We start from the raw sequence: 26,555 nt of genomic DNA, 5'->3' as shown, positions 1-26,555 counted from the left end.
GCTCTTTCTCCTCTCGGACAGGTCTGAATCCACTCGTTTTCCTGATGACTTCATAAGACACAGAATCCCAAAAATGTCTGCTTGACTCCTCTAGGCTAGGTACTTAAGGCTTGTTAAATGAACAAAAATGTCAAGGAAACATCAGATAAATGAAGACCTCCTGGCTGTTTTCAGTTTATATTCTTATGTTCACTTTCAAACATGAGAGAGAGAGAGAGAGAGAGAGAGAGAGAGAGAGAGAGAGAGAGAAAACCTACTTAAACACTGGGTTCTCATTTCTAAATGACTAAATAAGAGTAGATTGGAAGTCTAAGTGGAAGACTCCATTCATTTGGCAATTATGATGCTTAGAATGACTCCTAGACACTAGGATTGGACCCCCATTCTCTACTAACTCAACCCCGTGACCCTAACTATGTTTCTTTACATTTTTATGCTTTGATTACCTCACCTGAGAAATGGCACAAGTACTTATTTCAAGGAGTTGGTATGTGTACAGGTGCCTCTATTGTATTCTGACTTCCACTCCTTCAGACAGCTCATCTGTCTCTATGAATTTACTTACTCTGGATATTGCATTGAAAATGGCACCACACTATATGCAATGGTGTGCTTGTGTCTGGCACGCTGTTTCAAAAGTGCTGGTTCCTTTGGAGAGTCTCTTTTTAAACGTGCTTGTACGAACATCTTGAATTATTTTCCAGGAGAAGGAGCGTCCTTCTCTTTCTATTCAATAGTAAATCAGGTGTAACTTTCCTTGTGTTGTTTCTCCATCAGCTCTCTCAACTTCCACCAACTCAGAAGATGTTAACCACAGAATGAAGTCATCAGGTAAGTCAGTGTGCCTTGAGTTAAAACAAAAGCTAGGTGTGATATATTGCATGGGCCACATGTTAACCCCACAGAGAAGAGGAGTTGATATTTGGGAAGAGGGGAAACGTCCCTGCTGAACAACGTAGAGAGAATGTGTGAGGCTCAATGTCACCTGTGCTACCAGCCTTTAACACCAAAAGCAAAGGTGTCATCATGCTCATCACTATGTCCTGGGCCTACATCAGCATGCTTGGCACATCATGGGCACTGCACAAATAGTCATTGAATGAATGAAAGGACATGCAAATAGTGCGTTGTGGAAAGGGCATTTGGCCCCTTGGGGTGCAGCTTCAGTCTTGGCCAATGCATTAGTCAATCAGCTTTCTAATGATGTGACACTACCTACCTGAGAAAAGCAACATAAGAGTAGGAAATACAGTTGGGAACAGATGGCCCATGCCTGTAATCCTAGCTATTTAGGAGGCTGAGATCTAAGGATCGCAGTTTGAAGCCAGATAGGCCAGAAAGTCTGTAAGACTCTTATCTCCAATTGGCCACCAAAAAAGCCAGATGTGGAGCTGTGACTCAAATGATAGAGTGTTAGCTTTGAGCAAAAAGAACAAAAAACAAAACAAAAGCCCCCACAAAATCAGCTCAGGAACCAGTGCCCAGGCCCTGAGTTCAAGCCCCAGGATCATCAGCCCACACACACACAAAGGAGTAGGACATACTGATTTTAGTTCATGATTTCAAAAGTGTTAGTCCATAATCCCTGGGCTCTGTTGTTTCTGTGCTTTGGTGAGGCAGCATATATGATAGGAACCATCTGTTTCCACCATGATTCTTGGGAAACAGAGAAAGAAAAAGAGAGAAGGATGGACATACAAAGAGGGGGTGCGGAGTGCCCTTACAGGGCAAAATCACAGAGATCTACTCCTCCAGCTAGACTTCCTTAAATTTCCACAGTCACCCAATAGTGCTCTCAGATGAATCCATTCGTGAGATCAGAGCCCTCTTAAGCGATCAGTTTCCCTGACCCATCTGCCTTCAGCGGACATTACAGATCCAGATTATAATAGCCAGGAATAATCCTTCTAGACAGGGAGTCATGGTGGCAGACCCCCCCAGCACAGCAGCACTCTGGAAGATGCCAGTGTCCTATTTGTACTATTCTCCTTATTCCAAAACAAATTTTTAGCAAACTAATAAAGTCAGATGCTTCTAACAGATATTATTTACATTTTAGTTCCAACAGAGAACAAAAAAATTACCAACTGTCTTATCAGGCAAGACTGGTGACTTCTCTGTTAGCCCCCTGGGTATGCAGCCTCTCTGTCAGGTGGGATGAACTGAGCTGGACCACTCGCTAGGCTGTGTGATGACCTTGGCAGAGTGATCAAGGACAATTAGCATTTTTATGACTGAAGGGTTGTTCAGTTTTTGGTCCAATTCTTCAATGACTCATCTTACTGCTACAGAACCTGGAATTAATTCAGAATTAAAAGGGAAGAAAGGCACTTAGAAGGGTTCTGTCAGACTTCTGAAGTTGACACCATCCTCCTCATAAATCTGTCAGCACCTTTGGCTCAATTTTAGGCATATTATTCAACAACAAATCCAAGTCTTCATTTCATTTGTGAGCTAAAGAGAGAAAAATGTTTAGCAACAATTTTTTCTTCAAAAAGAGCAATCTGCAGTGCTTCAAATCTATTAAGTTCAGTAAAAGCTATATTTTTGAAAAATTTACGAACCAATAGATACTTCTAGGATCTCTAATACCCAAAACAAATGCAGAACATGTTTCAAAAAGATGATCTTCCTGCTGAATTAATGCACTAAGATTCTAGGATCTCTACCCAGAATAATCTGGTATGGTAAGACCAGGAACCAAAATGTCTTTCTTTTCTCTCCTCTCTCTCTCTAAATCCTTTACTTCCTTCTCATATGTCAATCCTGTCTCACTTTCAACCTTATCTTCTGTACCTTCAGCCCAATTTCAACCTTATCTTCTATATAAAGGATTGAATGAACTCTAATAAATAGAATCAGTAAAAGAACTCTATAAAAATTAAGTGTGATCCAGTGCTATATAAAATTTATAGTGCTAACTACAGTTAAAATGTCAGTTAACATCTGTTTAAAAGATTTTTCTCTGCTTTTCTTACCGAAACACAGTATTTCCCACACCAGTACACTCACAGTGAAATCCTCTTGAATGGATCATAAACTACTGGATAAAAATGGTCCTTGGTTTGCATTGTAAAATGTATTCTCCTGAAATCTTTTTACTGAGGGACAGATAACCCTAATCAGCTTTTTAAAACTCAACTCCATAAATTAGAGTATTGGCATTCTTTGTGGAATTTCTGTATAGGACTTCCGTATCGAAGTGCATTTAAACTGTTTGGTTAAATAATGACAATGATGACATAAAAGAAGAAGAGGCCCAGCAGTTCATTATGACTGTGTGGCCAGTCCAGATGTTCAGGTTTAGGGGTGACTGAGCTGGTAGCTCTTAGGCGGCTGCAAATTGAGTCCTTTGCAGATGTGTCCCAGGTCAGTCTCAGAAAAGAGACTTCCGGATCTGACCTCTATTCCTGTATCATTCCAGGCCTACCCATGGCTGACTCACTATCTGCCAGCGGTGGAGGCAATTCACCAAAGCTCAGATCCCCAGGTAAGCAGCTTCCCCTAGGAACCTACTAGGTCCTTGTGAACCACAAGGATCAGTCTTTAGAGTTGCATTTCCTAGAATGTTACATAATGGAATCAGTACCTATATTCAGATCCTTTGCTCAGCACAATGTAATTCCATGCATAAGATATGCATTCCTTTTTATGGCCAAGCAGTACTTCACTGTACAGATGTACCATTTGTTTGTCCATTTATAACTTAATGAACATTGAATTTGTTCCTGACTTTTATTATTAAAAATAAACCTACTGGGCTAGGAAGGTGGCTCAGTGGTTGAGTGCTTGCCTTGCATGCATAAGGCCCTGGGTTCGATTCTTCAGCACCACATAAGCAGAAAAAGCCGGAGGTGGTGCTGTGGCTCAGATAGTAGAGTGCTAGCCTTGAGCTGAAGAGCTGAGGGACAGTGCCCAGGCCCAGAGTTCAGGCCTCATGCCCGACAATAAATAAATAAACCTGCTGGACATTCATGAACAAGTTGCAAATGATTTTTCCATATGTCTTTCCATTTGTCATTCCCACTGACAATATATAAGAGTTATAGCTGTTCTGAATCCATGTCAACACTTAAAATTGTCTCTACTAATGAGAAAATCGTGATGCTTCTTTATGGCTTTAATTTATATTTTTCTTTTTCCTTCATTCTTTTCTATAAAACTTCTTTATTGTTATTATAAAGGTGATTTACTGTTACATAAGTAAGGAAAAGAGTACAGTTCTTTTTAAACAATGTCACCTCTTCCTTCGCTTTGTCCCAGTTTTTCCTTCCTGCCTCTGCCCACAAGTTGTATAGTTCATTGTCATCATAGTGTCTAGTGAGAACCACTGCTTCATTTGTTCGCCCTTTGTCCCTGTATTTTTCTAAAGACCAATGATTTTCCAGCCCTCCTCCCTACCGCTGAGCCTGAAGAGGCTGCTGTGGTATGCACATCCAGGTTGTTCAAATCTTTGGGTCCTATGGGTCAGGATGGTTATTTTCTGAAAGTGTGTTAGCAGTCCTTCATGATAGCCAGAAGCACGGAGCTAAGCAGGATCAGAAAGTTAATAAAAGTGGAGTAAGACACTTATTTCATCATTTGGAGTTCTTTAAAAATTCCTTTTCTTAGCTGGATATGGTGGCACACAACTCTAATCCCAGCACTCAGGAGGCAGAGACAGGACAATAGTGAGACCCCATTGTAAAAAACAAAAAAGACAAGTTATTGATCAGTGATGATTGTCAGAAAATTCTCATAGTACAAACTGATTCATGGTCTTAGAAACAATGAAAGTAGTTAAACAGGAAACACATGGCTAAATGGGTGCTTTTTGTAGGCAGAGGTAAGCCTTTCCCTTTAGACACACAGATGCACAGGAGTTTTTGGCAGCTTCATTATGAGTTCCGCTTCATGTTGCAGCCAGAAGGGGAAGGCAGTGCATTCCCCAGGGATGAAGGAGTAAGATGGTAGAAAGGGCAGGAGGACACGGGGACGTTCTTTCTTCTGTGTCCTTCTATCAGGACCCCAGCAGCACAGGTTTCCTTGAATGGGAGAAAATGTGATCCAAGAAAGAAAGGCAAGGAAATCCTGGTTGGTAGCATTCACAGTGAGGTCTCCTCATTATATCCAAGCAGGAGACCTCCTGCATGACCAACTGCTAAAGCAAATTAAATATTTTTATATATCCAGGATAATTCTACAGGTCAAAGGGTGGTCAGCCATAAAGCAATAGATTCCTCTTCCCCCAGATAAAAAGTTTAAATGAGTGAATTGGATTTTTACCTGCCTCGCACTCAACCAACCATTTTAGCCAACTACTGCTTGAGAGCCTAGTTACTTAGCACAAATGAATCCCATAATCAAGAACCCAAAGATAGTTCGTTTAATGTTTCAAGAGATGTTTTTTGTCAGTCATGGGGCCTGAACTCTGGGCCTGGGCACTGTTCCTCAGCTCTTCAGCTCAAGGTGAGCGCTCTACCACTTGAGCCACAGCGCCACTTCCAGCTTTTTGTGTTTATGTGGTGCTGAGGAATCAAACCCAGAGGCAAGCTCTCTTCCACTGAGCCACCTTCCCAGCCCTCATGATTTATTAAAAAAAAGAGAGGGAAAAGAGAAAAGGCAGTGGCTGGAAGTCCAGTGTGAGTGCTGCACTGCATAGGTAGCATGGAAAATTCACAAACATATGTGGAATAGAGGCTTGGTATTTTACCAGATGTAGTGTCTCTATGTGGGGAATTCTGAGACGTACCTAAGAAAGAATGGGCATGGTACCAAAGACACTCCAACTTGGGTTAAATAGGCATTTGAGTATACTAAAACAGAGGGCTCATCTCCACATAAATAGCCTGCTCCCTTCTGCTGTGAGTCTCACTTCACACGGCCTTCCCTGTCATAGCTGGACCCTTCTGAAGAACCATGGGTCTTGTTCTGAAACTCCTGTTGAGTGGAGCTCAATTTCCTTCAGGAAGCCCTGCTATAAAAGCAGGTGACGGGCTGGCTCAGTGGTAGAGTGCTTGCCTTACATGCATGAGGCCCTGGGTTCGATTCCTCAGTACCACATAAGTGGAAAAAGCCAGAAGTGGCACTGTGGCTCGAGTGGTAGAGCGCCAGCCTTGAGCTGAAGAGTTTTGAGGTACAGTGTCCAGGCCCAGAGTTCAGGCCCCACGACCAACATGTGTGACATGGCTGTCCACACAAAGTATCCACTGTAAAATTCCCAGAGCATTTCTTATGCTCAGGTTGCTCACCATGCACTTGCTCATCTGATTTATAAACCTCTTGATTGGGGGAGATGTTGGAACATTCACCTCCTTTTACCCAGAAAACAAACCAAGTGCCTTGCAGGTAGTAGGCATTTAGTGGTTTTCTTTGAATAACAGATCCTAATATTGACGGCAACCAAAAAAAAAAAAAACCTACAAAAAATTGTGATTGTTTTTAAAGCACATTTTGTCATTGTAAAAATCTTCCTAAACAGATTGTGACACACTTCAGTATTCACCAAAGGCAGCACAGAAAATCTCAATGCCCTTTGAAATTTAGTATCTTTGCTTCTTGTTGGTGACAAGTAGACTTGATGCTCAATAGCTAACAGCTCTGTCATATCAAGCTATAACCCCTATTTGTCCAGAGACTGAAGAGAACCTCTCTGCCGCCAGGCAGAGGCCAGGCCTCAGTGTCCCCTCCCTCTGTGTCCCCAGGAGCCTGGCTGGAGGTGAGGCTGGTGAATGGCACAGGGAAGTGCTCAGGTCGTGTGGAGGTCCTCTTCCAGGACACGTGGGGGACGGTGTGCAGTGACCTCTGGGACCTTACTGAGGCCACCGTAGTGTGCCGCCAGCTGCAATGTGGCCAGGCAGTGTCCGCCCCCAGGGGGGCCCACTTTGGAGCAGGCTCTGGGAAGATCCTGCTGGATGATGTGCAGTGTGTGGGCATGGAAAGTCACCTGGGGCAGTGCACGCATGGAGAGCAGGCCGAGCCCAACTGTGGGCACCTGGAGGATGCCGGAGTCATCTGTGCAGGTGAGGGGCTGACTGGCATTCCTCAGCCCACTGCAGAAATATCGCTCTCAGGCCCCCATACACAATGCGCGCCAGAGATGGCCTAATACATGGGAGTAGAGTCTCTCCATTGACTGTGAGGTGCAGGTCTTTAACCGCATCTCCATCAAGGAGAGTTAACTTCACTTTGCTGCCCAGATGAAGTAATTGTGAATATGCCTATGGAACTTGACTGAGGACCTAGGAACACCTCCTCCTCTTCTGCCCACTTATCTTGCCAGCTGTTCACCTGAGCTCCTCAAAGGCAGTGCACTGTATAACTGTGCCCGCAGTGTTCTCCATATTTGTACCTATGTGTACAGAATATTTTGATGGTGTTCAACACCTCCATACTGCCTCCTTCTGCTCTCTCCACTCCCACTTTTAAATCAACATACAGTCAAGATACTATCTAGATTCTTACCATAGACCTTCAACATATGGCACTGAGCTTTCTGGGAACCAAAGGAAGAGAGAAAGACAATTAGAGACAAGATGGGGCATCCAGTTGCCAGAAGGAGGGCAAGTTAGTGTCGCAGAGATACCAGCAGCTTCTCTAGTCCGGGGCTGAGTGGCATGCTGGTTAGGGTAGAGGCAGGACCAAGTCACCCGCTATGACCATTTTTTCTATCCTCTCTTTTTGAAATTCGAAGCAGTCCTCCAGGTCTTATTAAATATGATATAGCATCATCAGTGCCTACCCCAAGGAAGGCAAGGATGAAACCCTCAAAGCACACCTTGGGAATTCTGGGCTCCAGTACGCACAGGGTGATTTTTTAGGTACTTGTTAAGATGTAGAAAACTCTTGGATCTAAAGTCATCCTGGATCTGAAACTCTGAGGAGAGGCCCTAAAGTCTGTGTCTCCAACAAGTTCCACAAATTGAGGCGTTTAGGACCCCTTGATTTAGGACCGAGTGCATATTTGAGACTACTCTACCTGGTTGGTGAGACTAATATGCTCTTTCTTTCTCTGTATGTTGCTGAAACCATCTTCCCAACCCATATAGGTACAAATTCTCCAAAAAATCTACCACTAGGTAAGATAAACTATATATTTTAAGACATAACAAGAATCACTTTGGCATGGGACAAATAAGAAATGATTTCCTCAAAATCAATATGCATATATCATTATTAAGTTAGCTAATTCTTGGGTACACAAAACCAGCAATTTACTTTGTATGTCTCTGTGTTCAGGAACATCTTCACTTGCATGAGTGAAAGCCTAAACCAGTCAACAAAGTTGTATACCATGGTTTCTGTGGAGGTTATGTTTGAAGAGTAGGCTTATTAGAATTTATTATATTCTTTCTGCTTATTTTATTCAATTCATCTATGAGGAATATGTGCCACTTTCGCAACTCAAATAATGCAGTTATCAACCCTAACGAGAGAAAGACTTGTCTTGTGTGCTTGCCAGGATATGGCCTCCTAGATTTGCAGACTGAAAGACTGTCTACCTCATGCCAAACTGAAGATTTGTCAGTCCTGAAGACTTGTCAGGAATCAAAACACACTTGGTCTTTTTTTCCATGGGGTTCACTCCTTAGCAGAAGAAACATATATGACATGTGACCATCCCAGTTTTATGATATTAGGCACTCATCCGGCCATGATTTCTTTTCTTGATCACATGTGTACCTGACAGGGTGGATGTGTTAGGTGAAAAGAGCCCCTAACCTGCAGGAATCTATTCCTGGTCAAATGGCCTGGGCCAGATGAATGACATTGACTCTCCATCTTCCCATCATTATAGCAGGTTCACTGGAACCCATGTTTCTACAATGTTATGCTTTTGATGTTTTGTTGCTAACAAGAAGACAACAGACACTTGGAATGATTGGATGTGAAATATGTTGGAACCAAAAAATAGAGGTCTAGACCTTAGAATAGACATTAAATAGAGCATTTCCTCAGCATTCTATGAGAACATTCCAAAATACAGTCAAGTTTGACACATATAACAATATCTAGATTCTACTTAAATTGCTAAATCTGCATCCATCTATCTCATTTTTATTAAAGCTTGATTTAAGATCCCCACCTGTCATATATTAAGATACAGTTTGGTGGGTGTTGGTAACTGTACAAAGTTGTATGGCTATTTCCATGATTATGGCAAGGTTTCCTCATCCATTTCATAGTTGGCTCTTTCTCTCTGATCATCTTGTGAGTTTCTCTACTTTGTCCAGGTAAAGTCATGATAGTGACATGTGAAGGCAGATGGCAGCCTTGTACAGCAAGTCACAGAGGACCGTTTAACCCATGAGTTTTGTTTTTCCTAGAGAACTTGTGTGTGTCAGTTTGTCAACAAGCAATAATATCATGTTCTGCTCTAAATAATAATCTTGAGGATATGAGGTCACTAGTTTCAGAATTCAGGGTCATCATTTTTCCTACTAAATCCTCAAAAGGAGGTAGACACCATCTGGCTGCTACCATATCTCCTCTCTCATGAGTTGTGACAATTCCCTGATGACTGTATTTCAGAACTCCAAAAGAACCTGCCTCCCACATCTTCTGTGCTATCAGTGGCTGAACACTCACCTTCTACTGCACCGCCAGGTAGGGCTGGGTCTTTGTGTATTATACCTTGGGAATGGTTACTTCATCGGACAATAATGGCTGAATGCGTGTGGATTATTCGGGATGTGCAGTGAACAAAGCAGACCTTCGAGTAAGCTAAGTCCCCTGGGGCTTTGCAGCAGCCTGGGGAACAGTGAATGGAGAGTGCAGGTACTGTGGGTGCCCCAAAGAGGGTTTCCTTCCAGACCCAACCAGTCAGTCAAGAAGAAACAAAGTCTAACCCAAGATCTGAAGTGTGAGGATATAGGCAAATGTACACAGACAGACAGACTTCCTAAAGGCCACAGGGTGAGGGACATTAGTCTACTTGTCAGATTAGACCCTACGGCCGATAGCCACATAGTCAGTGAAGAGAGAAGTGGTTCGAGTGATCTAGAATGAGTCATATTTAGGGCATGCAGCCTCAAGTAGGATCTTACGTTCCCTTAATCTAGTGGTGCAGCTATAAATCGCAGAAGAAGAACAAAATGCAACTGTCACAGCCCCAGACATTGAGAGAATCCTTGTGGCCGAAGTGCCCAGCAGGTGCTGCGGGTCCTAGCTTTTGTCCATTGCCTTGGGAATGTGAGTTTTCACCAAAGGTGCCATCATTGGCGCAGTAACTTTTAGTTGTCTGTATTACATGCATAGCTGAAGACTGTCTGACCTAGGACAGCCTCCGTCACCTGGCTGTCGCCTGAGTGACAGGTCCTCCATCACCCAGTAGACTAGCTTAAGTTCATCCAGGTGATGCTGTCAGAGGCCCTAGGGAGAGAATTGCAATCTGAGCAGCCTCACAGATGCTCACTGAAGGGGTAGCTGCACAGTGTGTCTGCCATATTATCACAGCCAACATGGTCCAAAGGCTCCCAGCCCTGCATCATTGGGTGGGGAAAGAAACCAGCCTCTCAGCGGGAAGGCTTCAATGTCTCACTGCAAAGAGCAAAGGCAGGGAAGAAAATGGTTGCCATTTCTCTAATCAGCTCATGATAGGCCAGTGATCTCACAATAGTGTATGGACAAGGAAGATACCATAGGCTTCTTAGGGCAGACATGCTGGAGGAATGGCGCAAGCTCCACTGGGAGGACTCTAACCAAGAGTAGGGTAACGAGCAGAAAGTCTGCCATCGGCAGTCAGAGGGAGAAGCTGTCTCTCACTGGTCGCCCTGCTCTTGTCCAGGAGGCCCGGCCCCTGTGCGGCTGGTGGGCACCCACACACATTGTGCAGGTCGTGTGGAGCTTTTTTACCAAGGAGTCTGGGGGACCGTGTGCGATGACCTCTGGGACCTTCCACAAGCACACGTCATCTGCAGGCAGCTGGGGTGTGGCTCGGCCATTTCTGCTCTTGGTGAAGCCCACTTTGGGGAAGGTTCTGGAAAGATCGTCCTGGACAATGTGCACTGCCACGGACACGAGGAGCACCTGGAGGAATGTGCCCACATTGGGCTGTTCTCCCACAACTGTGATCATGGTGAAGACGCCAGTGTGGTCTGTTCAGGTAAAGCCCTGCCCCCATCCCAGGCAGAGCCCAGCTGCCCTCTGGGGCAGCACCCTCCACACATTGGTGAGAAAGCCTGGGTTACTCACTCACTGAGACTGCTCTCGTTTCTCACACTGTAGATGCTGACTATCCCATGGACGACCTCCAAGGTAGGAGAGGCGACATGAATAAGTGTGCAAATTGTTTTGCTGGTAAGTACATGTGTCTCACTCTCCAAGCAAATGGAATGGCTGAGTGAGGCCTGGCTGTCCAACTGAAAGCATAGAAGCCATCTGTCTCAGCCTTGCTTGCTACCTCTCCACATGCTCCCCTGTGCCTCGCACAAACAGGAACCCGATCTTCAGTTTCTCAGACCTCTCCCTAGCGCCTTTGTTCTGCCCCTTCTGAGGTGTGCAGAGAGACAGTGCGCAATGGACACGGAGGAGGTGGTTAAGATGGGAGGTTTTAAGGGGGCCTCCAGTCCAGCAGTGACTAGCCAATGAAATAGATCTGATCGTTTTTGAGTACATCGTTTTAAGAAATGGCAGCTGATATTGTGTCAGCATCATGTAAACTGATATTGTGTCAGCATCATGTCCAGCTGGGGAACACTTAACTGGGAAAATTGAAGCAAGATTTTACTCACTAGGGAGCAATCAGAGGGACAGGTCTGGCTTAGATTCAGTTTCCAGCCCTTTTCTAACAAGCTCATGCCAATGATAGAAGAAGTCTCCAATGATATAGGAACTTCATTCATGGTCTTACCACAATTCCACATTTGCAGTACTTTATAAACTAATTTGTATCCCTACTAGATTCTAAAAGACACCCATAGAATGATCACTAGTAAAGTATCTTCAGGAAAATCATGTGAATTGTAAAAGTAGTAGCCAGAACAAAGAAAAACCTGAAATTTAAACTATTCTCTGCATTTAGACAAGCCTCAATGTGGGGGAATTATCACCAACTCATCTGGAGCAATTAGGAATCCCCCCAAAAATGAAATGCATGACAACATAACCTGTGTATGGGAAATCCAGGCAAATGCGTCTGATCACATACTGCTGGCGTTTCCACATCTTAAGTAAGTGTGAATTACATTACTTACATAAGCCATGTGGTTTAAAACTCCAGCCCACTGGTTGATTCTCATAAGCAAAGCAGTCCTTAGTGCATGCTGAACTTTTTATTTGGAAATAACTATGCACACATAGGCAATTGAAAAAGCTATACAGAGTCCCGGGCACCCCTCACCTAACTTCCCCTGTGGGTGGCATGCTTATACCTGTAGAATAATATCAAAGCCAGGATGCTGACATTGGTGTGGAACTAATAGCTAGACTTCAGAGTTTATGCAATTTGCTTCTGATGATTACATGTTCTTATTTGAATGTGAGTATGTATGAGTGTGTAGCTCCGTACTATTTTATACCATTTCTAGATGTACATGAATACTGTCACAGTTCAGACTCAGACACAAGCTGCTGTTCTCTGTCCCCTAAAGATAGTCTGTGTTCTACTCTCCCCTTCTCAGAGATCAAGGCCTGAGGGTGTGATGATGAGATTGTAATGTTAAGTATATACTTAGTGAGACTTGAATGCTTGGGCACTGTCCCTGTGCTCTTCAGCTCAAGATGAGTGCTATACCGCTTGAGCCACAGCACCACTTTGAGTTTTCTAATGGTTTATTGGAGATAAGAGTCTCATGGACTTTCCTGCCTGGGCTGGCTTTGAACGGTGATCCTCAAATTTCAGCCTCCTGAGTAGCTAGGATTACAGGCATGAGCCTGTTTCCCAAACGGATGACCATTTCCCATTTCCACCAGCAATGTAGAGAGCCAGTCTCTCCACATCCTACCTAGCATCTAATATTCCTTTTTTGTGTTAGCTGATGATATACTAAACCTATATGTTTTGTTAGACTTCTATATAGGTATTTTTACTTGTCTCTATTTGTGTGGTGGTGGTGTGGTTGAATATAAATGATGTTTTCAGTTTTATTTCTACACATTTGTTGCTCGTGAATAGAAATATGGTTAATTTTTATATCTCCATGAAATTTTAATTAAAAGGAAACTCACCTTATAGGCTTTGGAATGGGACTCTGTGTGTGTGTGTGTGTGTGTGTGTGTGTGTGTGTGTGTGTGAATAAAAGAGGAAGAGAAGGAAACAGTGACAGAGAGAGAGAGAGAGAGAGAGAGAGAGAGACTTAACCCTTAAGGAAAATCCAAATTACTTTTTACTCTTAAGTCTTGCTCAACTAAAAGCTAGTTGGGGTGTGGAACTAACTTGTTTCCGGCACTGAGGATCACAACAGCTGAAAAGACCACAAGCTTCTCTTCGCAAAGCAAGCTGAGCACATTTGGAACATGCTGCCCTCTAGGGGGCGGACTGCCAAATACGTCAATGGATTGTTTGGATCCTGGGGTCAACTCCCATCAGCTTGTCCTGCATTCAGTTCACTACCACCACCTAGAACAACAACAGCCACAACCCCACACATGGCAAATGACCTTGATTAGTCTGCTCTTGTCACAGGCTGTGGTACCTGGGGGTTCATCTGCTCCTGGGGGGTTGGCAGCGAAGCTCTTACTGCAGCCTCCTCTTGGCTGAAGTTAAGATTGCGCCTCTGTAGGTCAGGTCAGTAGCTCTCAGAGAGGAAAAGATTACAAAAAAAAAAAAAAAAAGATAAAGAATCCTCCTGGTCTTCCCTGCTCTCTCCAGCGTCCTTATAGTGTGGAAATAGATCTGTTCTCACAGCACACCTCCTTCCCTTACGTCAGGGAGACTAAGAAGCCTGTTGGGTGTTTGCTTTCCCAGCCTCGACTGTACCAATGAGTACTTTGAAGTCCTGGATGGCCCCCCCTCCTCTACGAAGTCCCTGGGGAGGACCTGCTCTGGCTACTACCTCACCTTCTCATCCTCCTCCAACTTAATGACCCTTGTGTACTTCCGAAGCTTCAACAACATAGGGAAAGTTTTTATGGCTTACTATTATTCTGCAGCCAAAGGTAAGTGGGTGGCGAGGAGCCGCGGCTCTGCACTGTTCCCCGGCTACCCTCACTTGCTCTGTGACCTTGAACAAGTGACTCGACCCTCTCCTGGCCTCAAGTTCCTCTTAGGTGACCCTTATTTCCTAGGCTTGCTGTCATGATTCCATTCAGTGGTACAAGGAATCACTTAGCAAGGGGATGGTACATCCTATTATGTGCTTGGCAATTGGCAGCTATATCATGGACTTTTTGGTTTTACATAAACATCTCATTGGAATCAGCTTGCCAGGATCTATTTTGAATCTAGTCCAAGGGTGTTTTAGGGTCTCACAAGGAGAATGTGTGGTCCTGGTTGAGAGACGCCTGAACAAAACAGAGAGAGTTCTAAAAATGCATATGGCACAACTAGAGGACATGTAGAATGTACTAGACTGATAAAAGCCAGTAGAACAAGAGGATACATCAGCATTTGCTAAATTAGCTTATTAATGCATCTTAGCAAAAGACATTGGAAGGAAAGAGGGGCAGCAATACAGATTACAAGAACTAAGAAAAAACACCAGGAGAAATCTGCATTAGCTATCACTTTATGGCCTGGTAGGCTGTGGGTAAAGAAATGGAGAAAGCACAAAAGGTCAAGGACAGTATAAACCAAGAGATGGGAGGTAGAGGTATGGTTGAAGTGTGTATAATCAAGTTCCTAAGAACAGGAATGGTTACACGATCCAAATACTCAAATAAAACATGATGTGGATTGAATGTCTGCTATATGCCAGGCAGCAGTGTAAGTTCCGTGAGTATGTTATCCTGACACAATGGTTCTCCCTCTTCAGCAGATGGAAAAGCTGGAGCTCAAGAGCTGCAGTATTTCTTTGGGGCCCTAGACTACTAACCAACATGATGTACAGGCAGAGTTCATAGAATTAATGATGTCTTCCATTCCATTCATCCGAAACACTCTTCAGAATGGTCTCCAGTGTGGTTGGTGATCACCAGGGTAATTCACAGAGCAAGCTGGGGACACATGCTATAAAAAGAGGAGCCTCTGAGTCACCAAGTGGATTTGGAAAATCACCATAATGGTTATCAGCCACTGATGCAGTTTCCTTGTATTTGCAGGGGCAGTGTTCTCCACCCCAAGTCTGATCAGTGAGTCAACCTTCACGTTGTTACTTAATCCTCATTCACCCATCCTCTCTCCTGGTGCTTTAACTCTTCTTTTTCCCTATATCAACTACCATACTGAGAGACTATTTGCAGAGTCTTTGCACAAGTACAATGCACATTTACATTGGAACCAATATGCCTCCAACAGTCAGGTTTCTGGTTTTTTGGCAATTGTCTATTTGATTTTATAATTCCATGTGCCTCATCAGTTACTACACACATAGGGAAATGAGAAAACAGAAGCCAGCATAAAGATGTCATTTTCCTCTGCAGGACTGTGAATGGTTGCGTTTTCACACATATTGGTACAATTTAAATCTTCTTGTATTTTTAGTGACTGGTCAGAAAAGTAGACTAGCATTTCCATTGGACTACACATTCCTGAGAAACAGGACTCACCTCCAAAACCTTGATTTGGGAAGTTACTTACCACACGGATAAGGGGGAGAAAGAATCAGCTCACACCTGGGCACTGAATGAAGATATATCTCAGAAAGCTGCCATTCAACTTGCCCCAGTCCCCACGTCTTTCTCATTTTCAATATGCTTTATCTATACATGGGTATACAAAGGTATTGCCATATTTGTCATTTATCAACATGTCCGTTTATGAGTATAGCACATCTTGATCAGGGCTGTCCCTTCCCTCCTTCCACCCACCCTCCCCCCCCCAGTCAAATCGTTTACCACTTCCTTTTTATATATGTACATTGAGTATTTTGACTGTATTCATCCATTCATCCACTCATCACCCACTGACAACCCCACCATTCAAAATACAGCACAACCTTCTGATTCTCATGTTTTTAGACTCTTAATTATTCAAAGGGCTGACACTGTGGAGCTTCATTCCTGCACATATAGTCACATGTATGATTTGGTCATGTATTATGCATATGCCCCTGGGCATATTTCCTGAGAGGTTGTATTTTGGGCCTTTGTTTTTCTGGGCCTAGTTTGCTTCAAATCAGTATTTTTTTCAGATCCATCATTTCCTGAAAATGGCATAAATTTTTTCTTCTTGCTGGTTGAATAAAATTTCATTATATAGATATATATTATGTAATATATTGTCATATATATTAGTATATTATATAATTATATATCATCAAAATATATGATATAATATAAAATAAACAATACTATACAGCATAATATATAAAATGAAGTTATACATATGATATATGTCACATTTTATTGATCCATTCATCCATTGTAGGGCATCTGGGCTGGCTCCATAGTTTGGCTATTGTTAATAGTGTTGCAATGAATACAGATGTGCCTTTATTGTATCTTGCCTTTCAAACTTTCAGAGATGTTCAGGAGTGGTATGGCTGGATCACAGGGTAGTTCTATGCTTAGTTTACTGAGGAATCTTTGTACTGATTTCCATAGCAGTTGCACTAATAGACATCATCACCAACAGTGTAATAGGATTCCTTTCTTCTCTGAATCCTCACCAGCATCTGTTGCTGTTTAGATTCCTGATGATGGCCATTTTGACTGGAGTGACATGGAATCTCAAGGTTGTTTTGATTTCCATTTCCTTGCGGCCAGGGATGTTGAGCATTTCTTCATCTACTTATTGGCCATTTGACCTTCTTCTGACGAGTGTCTATTTTGCTCTTTTGCCCATTTATTGTTGTGTTATTGATTTCTTCAGGATTTCAGCTTTTTAAGCTCCTCGCATAATCTTCTTATTAGACCCTGGTCAAATGTACTGTTGGCAAAGATATTCTCCCATACTGCCTACTTCCTTTTTAGCATATTGCCCATTTCCTTCACTGTGCAGAAGCTTTTTAACTTGATGCAACCCCATTTGTTGATTTTCCTCTTTGCTGAGCCTATGAAATTCTATTAAGGAAGTTCCTGCATCTGCCAATAAGCTGTAGTGTTTTCCTTGCTTCTTCTTGTAGTAATTTCAGGGTTTCAGGTCTTACCTTAAGGTTTTTGATCCACTTTGCATCGACATGGGGACAGGGTAAGAGATCGTAAGAGTCTAGCTTCAATCTTCTGCATGTGAAGATTTGGATCTCCCAGAATCATTTGTTGCAGAAACTATCCTTTATCCAATGTGTATTTGGGGTTCCTTTGTCAAATATCAGTCGGCTGTAGATATATGAGTTCATTTCTGGTTCTTCTAATCTGTTCTATGGACTCTGGATCTGTTTCTGTGACAGTAACAAGCTGTTTTTGTTGTTATTACAGCTTTCAGGACAATTTGAAATCTAGTATTATAATACCATCAGTATTGCTCTTTGTTTTGTTGGGTTTTGGTGCCTAGAATTGCTTTGGCTATTTGAGGCCTTTTGTATTTCCACTACAATGTTAAAATTGCTTTTTCTGTCTCCATAAGGAATGACATCAGGGTTTTGATGGGTATTGCATTAAATTTGTAGACTTCCAAGGACAAGTCCTCCTTTTTATTCTTATGCAAGATTTTTTTCTCTCCACAGCCATCCCAACAACAATGTCCAGGCCTGTAACAACAAACCCAAGTAAGCCCGGAAATGCACCCATCCATGTATCAAATGTCCCTTCCTCTTGACATCTGTAATTGCACCAGCTCCATATGTAGAAAATTGGAACTGTGCAGTTCACTTTGCATCTATGCAAGCTTTATGACCATTCAAAATTTTAGATTCTTCTGTCTCTAGCATCCTTAAGAGGATAAACTGACAGAGAAAAATAATGCAGGACCTCTGGACTCTGAGAACTAAAGTATAGATCTTCTAGTTACCAGATGTGGGAATTGGGGTGAATCAACTTTGCTTCTCCAACGTTCAGATCCTTTATGGATAAGATTGGCACAATATGTACTCTGCTGTTTATCCCACTGGGTTATCATCAAGTTAAAGGCAACAGCACACACATAGGAAAGTGCGTTACAAGCATCACAAAGCATTGCAAATTATTTATGTTTTCTCTGCATTTGTTGAAACAGACTGGCCACCAACCTCTGACAAAGTAGGTAGATAGTGGGTAGGCTAACTGCTATTGGCAATGCTAATGAATGATCAGATTCCAGCTGGAAGTTGACCTGTGAATGACTGTACTACTTTCTCTCTCAAATAGTAGTATAGGAGGGTGTGGCTTAGCCAGCTCTCGAAGAGTACCATGCTCCCAGATGACAAAAGTCACCAGGTCTCTGTCTGCAGGGGACTGGCCAGAGCTGCGGTTGGTGGGGGGCTCCAGCCGGTGCTCAGGCCGTGTGGAGGTCCTCTACCAGGGGGCCTGGGGCACCGTGTGTGATGACCTGTGGGACCTGAATGAAGCTGAGGTTGTGTGCCGCCAGCTGGGGTGTGGTCGGGCCCTGTCCGCTCTTGGGAAAGCCTACTTCGGCGAAGGCTCTGGAGACATCTTCCTGGATAACCTCCAGTGTGCTGGAATGGAACGCTTCCTGGGCCAGTGTGCCCACTCAGGCTGGTTGGAGCACAACTGCGGTCACCATGAGGATGCTGGAGTCATCTGCTCAGGTAACCTCTCCCCAATTTGGGTGGGCACTACTAGTTCTGGAATGCCCAAGACCACCTGCTGGCATCCAGAATCAAGCCAGGGACAAGGACAGGACCCTCAGACATGTAGCACTTGAATGTTTCCCTTCTTCCAGCTTGGTTAAACATACCAAGTTTAAGGGTGGGAAGGTGGCTTAGTGATGGAGTGCTTGCCTAGCATGCACAAAGCCCTAGGTTCGATTCCTCAGTACCACATAAACAGAAAAAGTCAGAAGTGGTGCTGTGGCTCAAGTGGTAGAGAGCTAGCCTTGAGCAAAAGAAGCTCAAGAATAGTACCCAGGCCCTGAGTTCAAGCGCCATGACTGGCAAAAAAAATCCAAACAAGCAAAAAAACAATAACTACAACCACAAAGTGTTAACTACCGTCTACTGGATGAAACCTCTGATTTTCCTCTTTGGGTAGTAAGAATTACCGAAGGCATCTGTGCTCTAAGGAAGATGCAGCGGACATGGTGGGTTAGTTGCTCAGCACTGATGGAGGCAGGGAATGTAGTGAAGCCTGGGGCTGGCTCATAGTTGGTGTGAACACCTTGACTATATTTGGCCTGCGCTTGCCTTCTCAGAACCTCTTTTGCAAAGGACTTGTGTGGTACCTCGCTATGAGGGTGCACGTTTGATGATGCTTACTACTATTTTCCTCACTCAGTCATAACACAAGGAAGTCTGTCAGCTAAAATGACTTCTTTAAATTGCCTCGTGACAAATTTTTTATAGTACTTATGTGTCGACATCTGGCAATAAGTTGGTTACCTCTCGGAAGTCTGTTCTAACAGTCCTGACAAAGAGATACCTTTTAGTAAATTAACAATTGCAATCTCTGACATGTCTTTAATAATATTCACTACATAGAATGTATTCACTACATAGAACTGTCCATGTGTATGCAGCCCTACTGCATGTGGCTCTTAATTTAAATTTTTTTTTAACAAATCATTGTCTATGTCAGGCATAGGCTTAAGAAGCTGATCAGGAGTTTAAAGCCAGCCCAGACTACATAGCAAGAACTTGTCTCAAACATATGCAAATAGGAGGATACTCTTAGGAGAGGAACAGAAAGGCATAATGTCTATGTGCATCTGCTCATATGAAATAATATTTATCAAAATGAGTTCCAGGAAATGGAAACAAATGTATATACACACATATATATGTATGTATGTCTCTGTTTCTGTCTCTCTCTGTCTCTCTCTACATATATGTATGTACATTAAAGTATTGTCTTGGATGTTGGTGATTCATTTGTCCATTGGTTTCATGGTATATTGTGTGTTACACTTATAACCTAGGCCCAGATTCATAAGCCTATGTGATTTCCAAGTTTCAGCATTGTAGAAGATAATTGTCTGATTTGAGATACCTCTGAAGACCTCCACAGTGAAATTCGTCCACAACAAAATAAAAAGTTTAAGCCAGATGTGCACTTCCACATCTGCCATTTTCTTACCACCAAGTAGCAAGCCAACAACCACAGAGAAGCTTACTTTTGTGTCTAGAGCTAATTCTGTTGTGCTTTGTTATTTCAAGGGACTAATCTCTCCCATGCTGGATTAATAAACAGGTGTAAAGGTATAATCAAACATCACTTTTAATATTAACGTCATGGATTTCCCAAAATACTGACATACTGACTTTTCCCCATTTTCAGGTGATAGAGAATCTCAGACGAACAGTCATGGTGAGTCATAGCCTTGCATTGATGAGAGTTAACTGTCAGCAGTACATGATTTTGTTCAGGAATTGTTTTATTCTTAGATGTCTGAGTTCACTCCTTGTCCAAAGCACAGAATTTTTCACACTGTTGAGATGCTGTTAGAAAGCCTTATTAGACTGACTTTTGATTTTTCATATGTAATCATGGCATTGTGTGCATGGGATAATGCATCCCACCAATGTGTATATTTTACTAGAAAAGATGGACTCCTTGGTTTTTAGCTGTTTCCTAACATAGGAAATAATAGATAGATACTTTTGAAATGAATGAATCTATGAGGAAAGCGAGAAACAAGCTAGTCCCAAGACTTACAACTTAGAGGGGAGGCAACCTCCCAGTCTGGGCCTGCTGGACCCCAGACTGGCCTCTGTGGCTGCTCACGTGCCACATCTCTTTCTGCAGGTGACTGGCCAGAGCTCCGGCTGGTGGATGGCCCTGGCCGGTGCTCGGGTCGCGTTGAGGTCCTTCATCAGGGGGCCTGGGGCACCGTGTGTGACGATCTCTGGGACCTGAAAGAAGCTGAGGTTGTGTGCCGCCAGCTGGGGTGTGGTACGGCTATTTCTGGCCCTGGTGAGGCCTACTTTGGCCCAGGTTCCGGAGACATCTTCCTGGACAACTTCCAGTGCTTTGGGATAGAGCAGTACCTGGGCCAGTGTGCCCACTCAGACTGGTTGGAGCACAACTGCGGCCACCACGAGGATGCCAGTGTCATCTGCTCAGGTAGACAAAAGCCCCGGGGAAGCCCTGAGTTTGCACCCCAAGGCCATAAAATAAAAGAAAGACTAGGATAGGATAATACAAGAAGAACAGAATGAACGGAATGAATGGATATTATCATTGAAGATATTTTGAAACCATTTTTCATGGGTAGAATTCTCCTCCCTTCCCTCTTTCCTTCCCTCTTTCCATCCTTCTATCCTTCCATTCATCCACTCATCATCCTTTGGTCATTCATCAAGCACCCTCTTGGGACCAGGCCCTGGAAGCAGACATATGCCCTGTCATGGGCAGCTCCGAGATTTGTAGTAGAGGTGTTGGAACCAGTACCACCTGGGGCATTACAATTGAGATTTCTGGGCTCTGCTTAGACACTAGGATTAAGTAGGTTTGGAAAGGGGCTCAAGAGAACTCACTTTAACAGATCCTTCAGGGATTATGCATAGGAGTAGCCAAGAGCGCTGTCATGCCCTGGCTCCCTAAGTCATCCTGCTGGAGAAGGGCTGCAGGTGCCCAGTGGGAAGTTCTAGTAGTCTAACTCCTATACTCAGAAAGGCAGCACCCTGTCTCTTCTATACTTCTCCACACAGCCCTTGTCATATCATCTTTCTACCCTTTGGGCTTATTAAGGACAGTGACCTGGGGTCTTTCTTTGTGTTTGCAGATGCAGAAGATGCCCTGCCACCCACACCTCCAGGTATGTCCCTGTTTTTTCCTAGGGAGCTTTTCAATAATCATAACAACAAGAATAATAATAACAGCAACTGCTTATAAATATTAAGAGCTAGGCACTGTTAATGAGCACTGTTCATGAATATACAACTGTCCTTCAATTTATAATTTAGTCATATTATAGGTCAAAATGAATTTCCTATACCTACTATCCTACTGAAATTCATAGTTTGTCAATACAGCCCACTGATAAGTCTTTGCTGTTTTACATAATCTTATGGGTGAATGGGAGCTGTGTCTCACGGCCAGACAGTCAAAGGAAGACTCATCTCCAGCTTCCCTGTTGTGTGGAAATTGTGTGAATGATAGAGGAATGGGGAAGACATGTCTTGTGAAAGAAGCTATTCGGGTTATCTGTGGCTATCCCTTCGTGGTTTAGAACATCGGCCATGTAGACATATGCAGTGGTATAGTGGGTTAGGAATTTGGGCAGGGCTTGGCTGTGAGATTCTTCTGCACCCCAGAGCATCGAGCAGAACCTCTTACTTGTTGGCTTCGTGGGGACACTGAGAGGAGGGGTTCACACCAGGGCCCTCTGCTGGCCCTTTTCAGCTGGCCCTTTTACATGGTTCCTCCGACAGGATGGCAGACTTCAGTCAATGGGGTAGTATAGGACTATCCGAGTAAGCCAGCCTTGCTCAAACACAGGAAGTGGAAGCCACCGGTCCCATAAAGCACAGCACTCCTTCTGCTATGCTGTTCAAAGCAGTCACAGAGCCCAGCTATTCTTAAAGGACGAAGCCTGGTAATGGGCAAGTATGTCCAGGAATGTGTGGCCTGCTTTGATCTGCCAGAAAAGCATAGAGAATATTCAGCAGCAACTTCCTTCTCCATTTGCACTAAGTACGTAGATATTCCCAAGGAAACACTCACACTTTGCTAACTTCCAAAGGTATTTTCCCCCAGATATCAATAGTATCTCCATTTTAATCTTTGTTTTTCTCTCCCAGGTCCTTTAGTGAGTTCTTGGGATCCAGTAGCAGGTAAGTTGAGACTTATTTTTAAGTTGAAATGGTTATTCCCTGTCAGGAGAATTTCACAGCCAGTGGCAGGTGCTATGCTGAAGTACAGCATAAAGGAGCCCTCAGAGCATCGGGCTTCTGTGCTGACACTCTGTAAATGATGGCTTTTTAGCAGGATAGGAAGCTGCCCAGGGTGACAAGAGAGACTAGAACATGGTTCCCAGTCCACTTGGCCCACATTCACCCAATGTTCTGGTGAGCACTAGCCGCCCTGAGTCAACCGGTCAGCCATCAACCCCCTGCCTCACATGTACAGACTCTGGAGAGTGCGACTCTCACTGTCAGTCTGACAGGCTCTGCTGTTGTAACCTATTAGTGTGATCAATAATCAGTCATGGAAGATAGGATGCCAGGTGCCCACTACTTCCCACCATTCAGCCCAGGAAAGACTAGGGACCTGCAGAGCTTTGGGAGAAGTATAAGTTGACCAGAGGGACAGAAGGAAGAAAAAATTAAGGAATTTTGTGATTCAGGGACAAGGTCAATGAAATCTCTTGGGTGTTTTCAAATTTCCTCCAGAATAATTTGATGATGCCACATTTTCTGTTTCCTTATGTGCATGCTATCTTAAATATATACATGTGCTGCACATGTGTAAATTTATTTATGTTAATGTGACCACTAATATGAAAGGATTTCATTTTGCTGTTACTTTATTTTAACCCTTACAAATCCCCAAACCTGCAAGTTTCAGTCTGAGCAGAATGAGTTAAAGGGAACATAACCTATACAGGGGGAAAAAAGATAGACAAGCTCCTACAGAAGATCCCAGTTATAACTTCCCACAACAGAGCACTATGTCCCTTGCTCTTTGTCTCTGACTCGTCAAACTGTAGGGTTGTTCTAGAGCTCCTTGCTTCTCACACCTCCTTCACTCTGCATGTATACCCTGTCTCCTTGTCCCTCCTTCCCAATCTTTAAGAAGACCTACTCTTTGTCTCTCGCAGCAAGCTTTAAGCCATGAGCCATCATTCCTATGGCTATACAAATGACCTCCTGACATTCTTTTTTCCCTATTGTTCCAGGACAAAACAATTCTTGTGGAGGAGTCATTTCTAGTCTTTCCGGCTTATTTTCTAGTCCACAGTATCCAGAAAACTACCCAACAGACATCCAGTGTGTTTGGGAGATCCACGTGGACAAAAAGTTTCATATAGAACTCATGATTCCAAGTTTGAAGTAAGGAAACAGTCATTAGAGAGATTTTTATCTAAATAAGTATACTCATTTTCAAAATATAATAAAGGTTCGTTTTCTATTGGGAAACATTTAAAGGTCAAAATAGAAGAATATAAAACTCCATAGTCTGTCCAAGTCCAAATTTGGGTTATTTGACACACAATAAATCATCAGCCTATTTGATAGCTTTTCTTTTGACCATTTCCCCTAAAACATCACAGAAATTCTCAATACATACCCGTGGTACACTGAGTCTTAATATCTGTCCTCTTACACTTTGGTTTTTTTTTCTAATCTAAGTTTTAAATGAGCACTAAGAGACTTTCTTATATACACATTAGACAAATATTCCAGCCGTGGGTTGTGCATTTTCTAAATATTCCACTAAGTGAAAAGAGGCAGAAGAGTCATAGCTTCATCTCTGAAAAGAAGAAAATAGTGATTCCAAAGACACTGTCATGTTTTTATTTTTACGTTTTTTGCATTCTTTATGTCCAGACTCCATAGTACATGCTTTTATGCTTTGTCTTATTCCACTGTCATGATAGCCCAAAGATAGATGTGTTTGTCATCCCCTTAGGGGTGAGGAAAAGAGACTGAGAAGGAAACTTAGATGCTCAAGGAAATCCACACGGGTCAATCCAAATCGGTTCTATACCAATATGAGAATGTTTGTCTTTAATAGTGAAGTTGATCATCTCTTCTTATCTATGACTTGTTTAAGAATGGACTTCATTATGATATTTTTCACACATACAAATATGATTCTATGAGTAAATTTACAAAAAAATCCCTTTTTGTTGTACATGACACACATCATGTTACAGCAGTCCAAGACCATGGAATTCCACAGTAAACTAGCCTTAGCCAACCCAGCAAATTATTTTTTTTTATTATGACTAACCCCATGACCATAGGGTTAACCCTAGGCAAGCAAGCAAGCAAACAGAGGTCCTAAACCATACTATCTTTGTTAACTAAAACCTGGATTCATTGTGATTGGCTAAAAAACATTAATGATTTTAAAGCTTCTGGCTTAAAGTTGTTACCACCATCTTCACACATTTTTCTCAAGCAAAGACAAAGTACCTGAAAAGGTTAATTAATATTTGTGTATTCATGTGCAATTTAAACTGTACTCCAGATATTCAATGATCAGTTCAGTGATCACCACGCTTTTGGGGGGCATTGATAACGAGGACATTTGTAATCTGCCACTGACCTCCCCCCCCCTTACCCCGCTTTCTTTCCTCCCAGTCTGGAAGACATTCTTGGATGTCCCTATGACTCGGTTGAGATCTTTGATGGCCCCAGGATCGCCTCCCTCTCCATGGGGAAATTCTGTACCCCAGCAGCTGTTATGTTTTTCTCCTCCTCAAATATCATGACAGTGGTATTCCGAAGTGATTACATGATAACCAACACTGGCTTTTATGCTCTGTTTCATGCGATTCCACTGGGAGAAGGGGAGCCAGGTAGGAAGCTTCAAATAAAGCTTTGGGTAAATAAAAGAAGGCAGTTGTTAAGTTGAGAGGGCATCCCCCATGGGCAGAGGCCTGAGATTCAGTTTTAAAAGATCCCCACACATAACTCTATCAGCTGAGCTTCAAAGGTGCTAGGGTTTCTCACCAGGAGAGCCATGTGGCAAGTTACAGTAAGGTGGTGATAGGCAGCTACTGTCCGCAGGGTCTGGAGGGTTGTCTGCTATAGCTAGCATCGTGGGAGCTGTCCAGAGTGCTGAAATGTGGAGGCCCCATATTCAGGAGACTACTGCCCTCCTCCAGCTGACCCATTTCACACTTTTAATGCACTGGCTTTTAGACCCATCCAAGACCCATCCAAATGAGAGGATTGTTGTTGCCTATTATCTGGGGTGCTATAGCCAGTCATTGCAAACCCAGGTTCAATTTTCACCTGGTAAGCACACTACTGGCCAGGTATGGGACTTCTGGTCTTCAGGGGTCCCTAAGATCTTGGATGAAGTTTCAGTTCATTTGTTTCTGTGTAAGGGATTTCCCTTTATGTGACATTCAGTGGTGTGTCTGAGATCCTACCTTGGGTAAGCTATACAAACTCCAAATTTAAACATCCAGACACTCAAGCCAGGCTCCATTGAGTATAGGAACACAGAGCAAGCAATACAATCCCCTGCCTTGTACTGTCATGTGGATGTGGATATGAGGGGAAAGATCAAGGCATGAGAAACAAGAAATGAGGTTATTTAGGATGAAGGATAAAAACAATAGTAAATATAAAGGCTGAGGATAAAAGGTGACATGTGGGGGCTGGGAAGGTGGCTCAGTGGTAGAGCGCTTGTCTTGCATGCATGAGGCCCTGGGTTCGATTCCTCAGCACCACATAAACAGAAAAAGCCAGAGTGGCGCTGTAGCTCAAGTGGTAGGTGCTAGCCTTGAGCTGAAGAGCTGAGGGACAGCGCCCAGGCCCAGAGTTCAA

General features: G+C 43.2%; 1 protein-coding gene across 1 annotated transcript in view; it reads left to right on the top strand.

Annotated features, from left to right (window-relative positions):
* Dmbt1 (deleted in malignant brain tumors 1) overlaps positions 1-26,555 on the top strand; it is a 199,780-nt gene that overhangs the window by 139,277 nt on the left and 33,948 nt on the right. The window contains 9 exon segments of the mRNA XM_013021896.1: positions 3,425-3,490; positions 6,684-7,001; positions 9,511-9,585; positions 10,766-11,083; positions 11,206-11,257; positions 13,886-14,076; positions 18,384-18,721; positions 20,778-20,820; positions 20,866-21,199. Of these exon segments, the coding sequence (XP_012877350.1) occupies positions 3,425-3,490; positions 6,684-7,001; positions 9,511-9,585; positions 10,766-11,083; positions 11,206-11,257; positions 13,886-14,076; positions 18,384-18,721; positions 20,778-20,820; positions 20,866-21,199 (1,735 nt within the window).

The sequence above is a fragment of the Dipodomys ordii genome, unplaced genomic scaffold (assembly GCF_000151885.1).
Source record: "Dipodomys ordii isolate 6190 unplaced genomic scaffold, Dord_2.0 Scaffold58, whole genome shotgun sequence".
Lineage (NCBI taxonomy): Eukaryota > Metazoa > Chordata > Mammalia > Rodentia > Heteromyidae > Dipodomys > Dipodomys ordii.
Note: the sequence above shows the minus strand (reverse complement) of the source record. Positions and strands in the feature narration are given on the sequence as shown.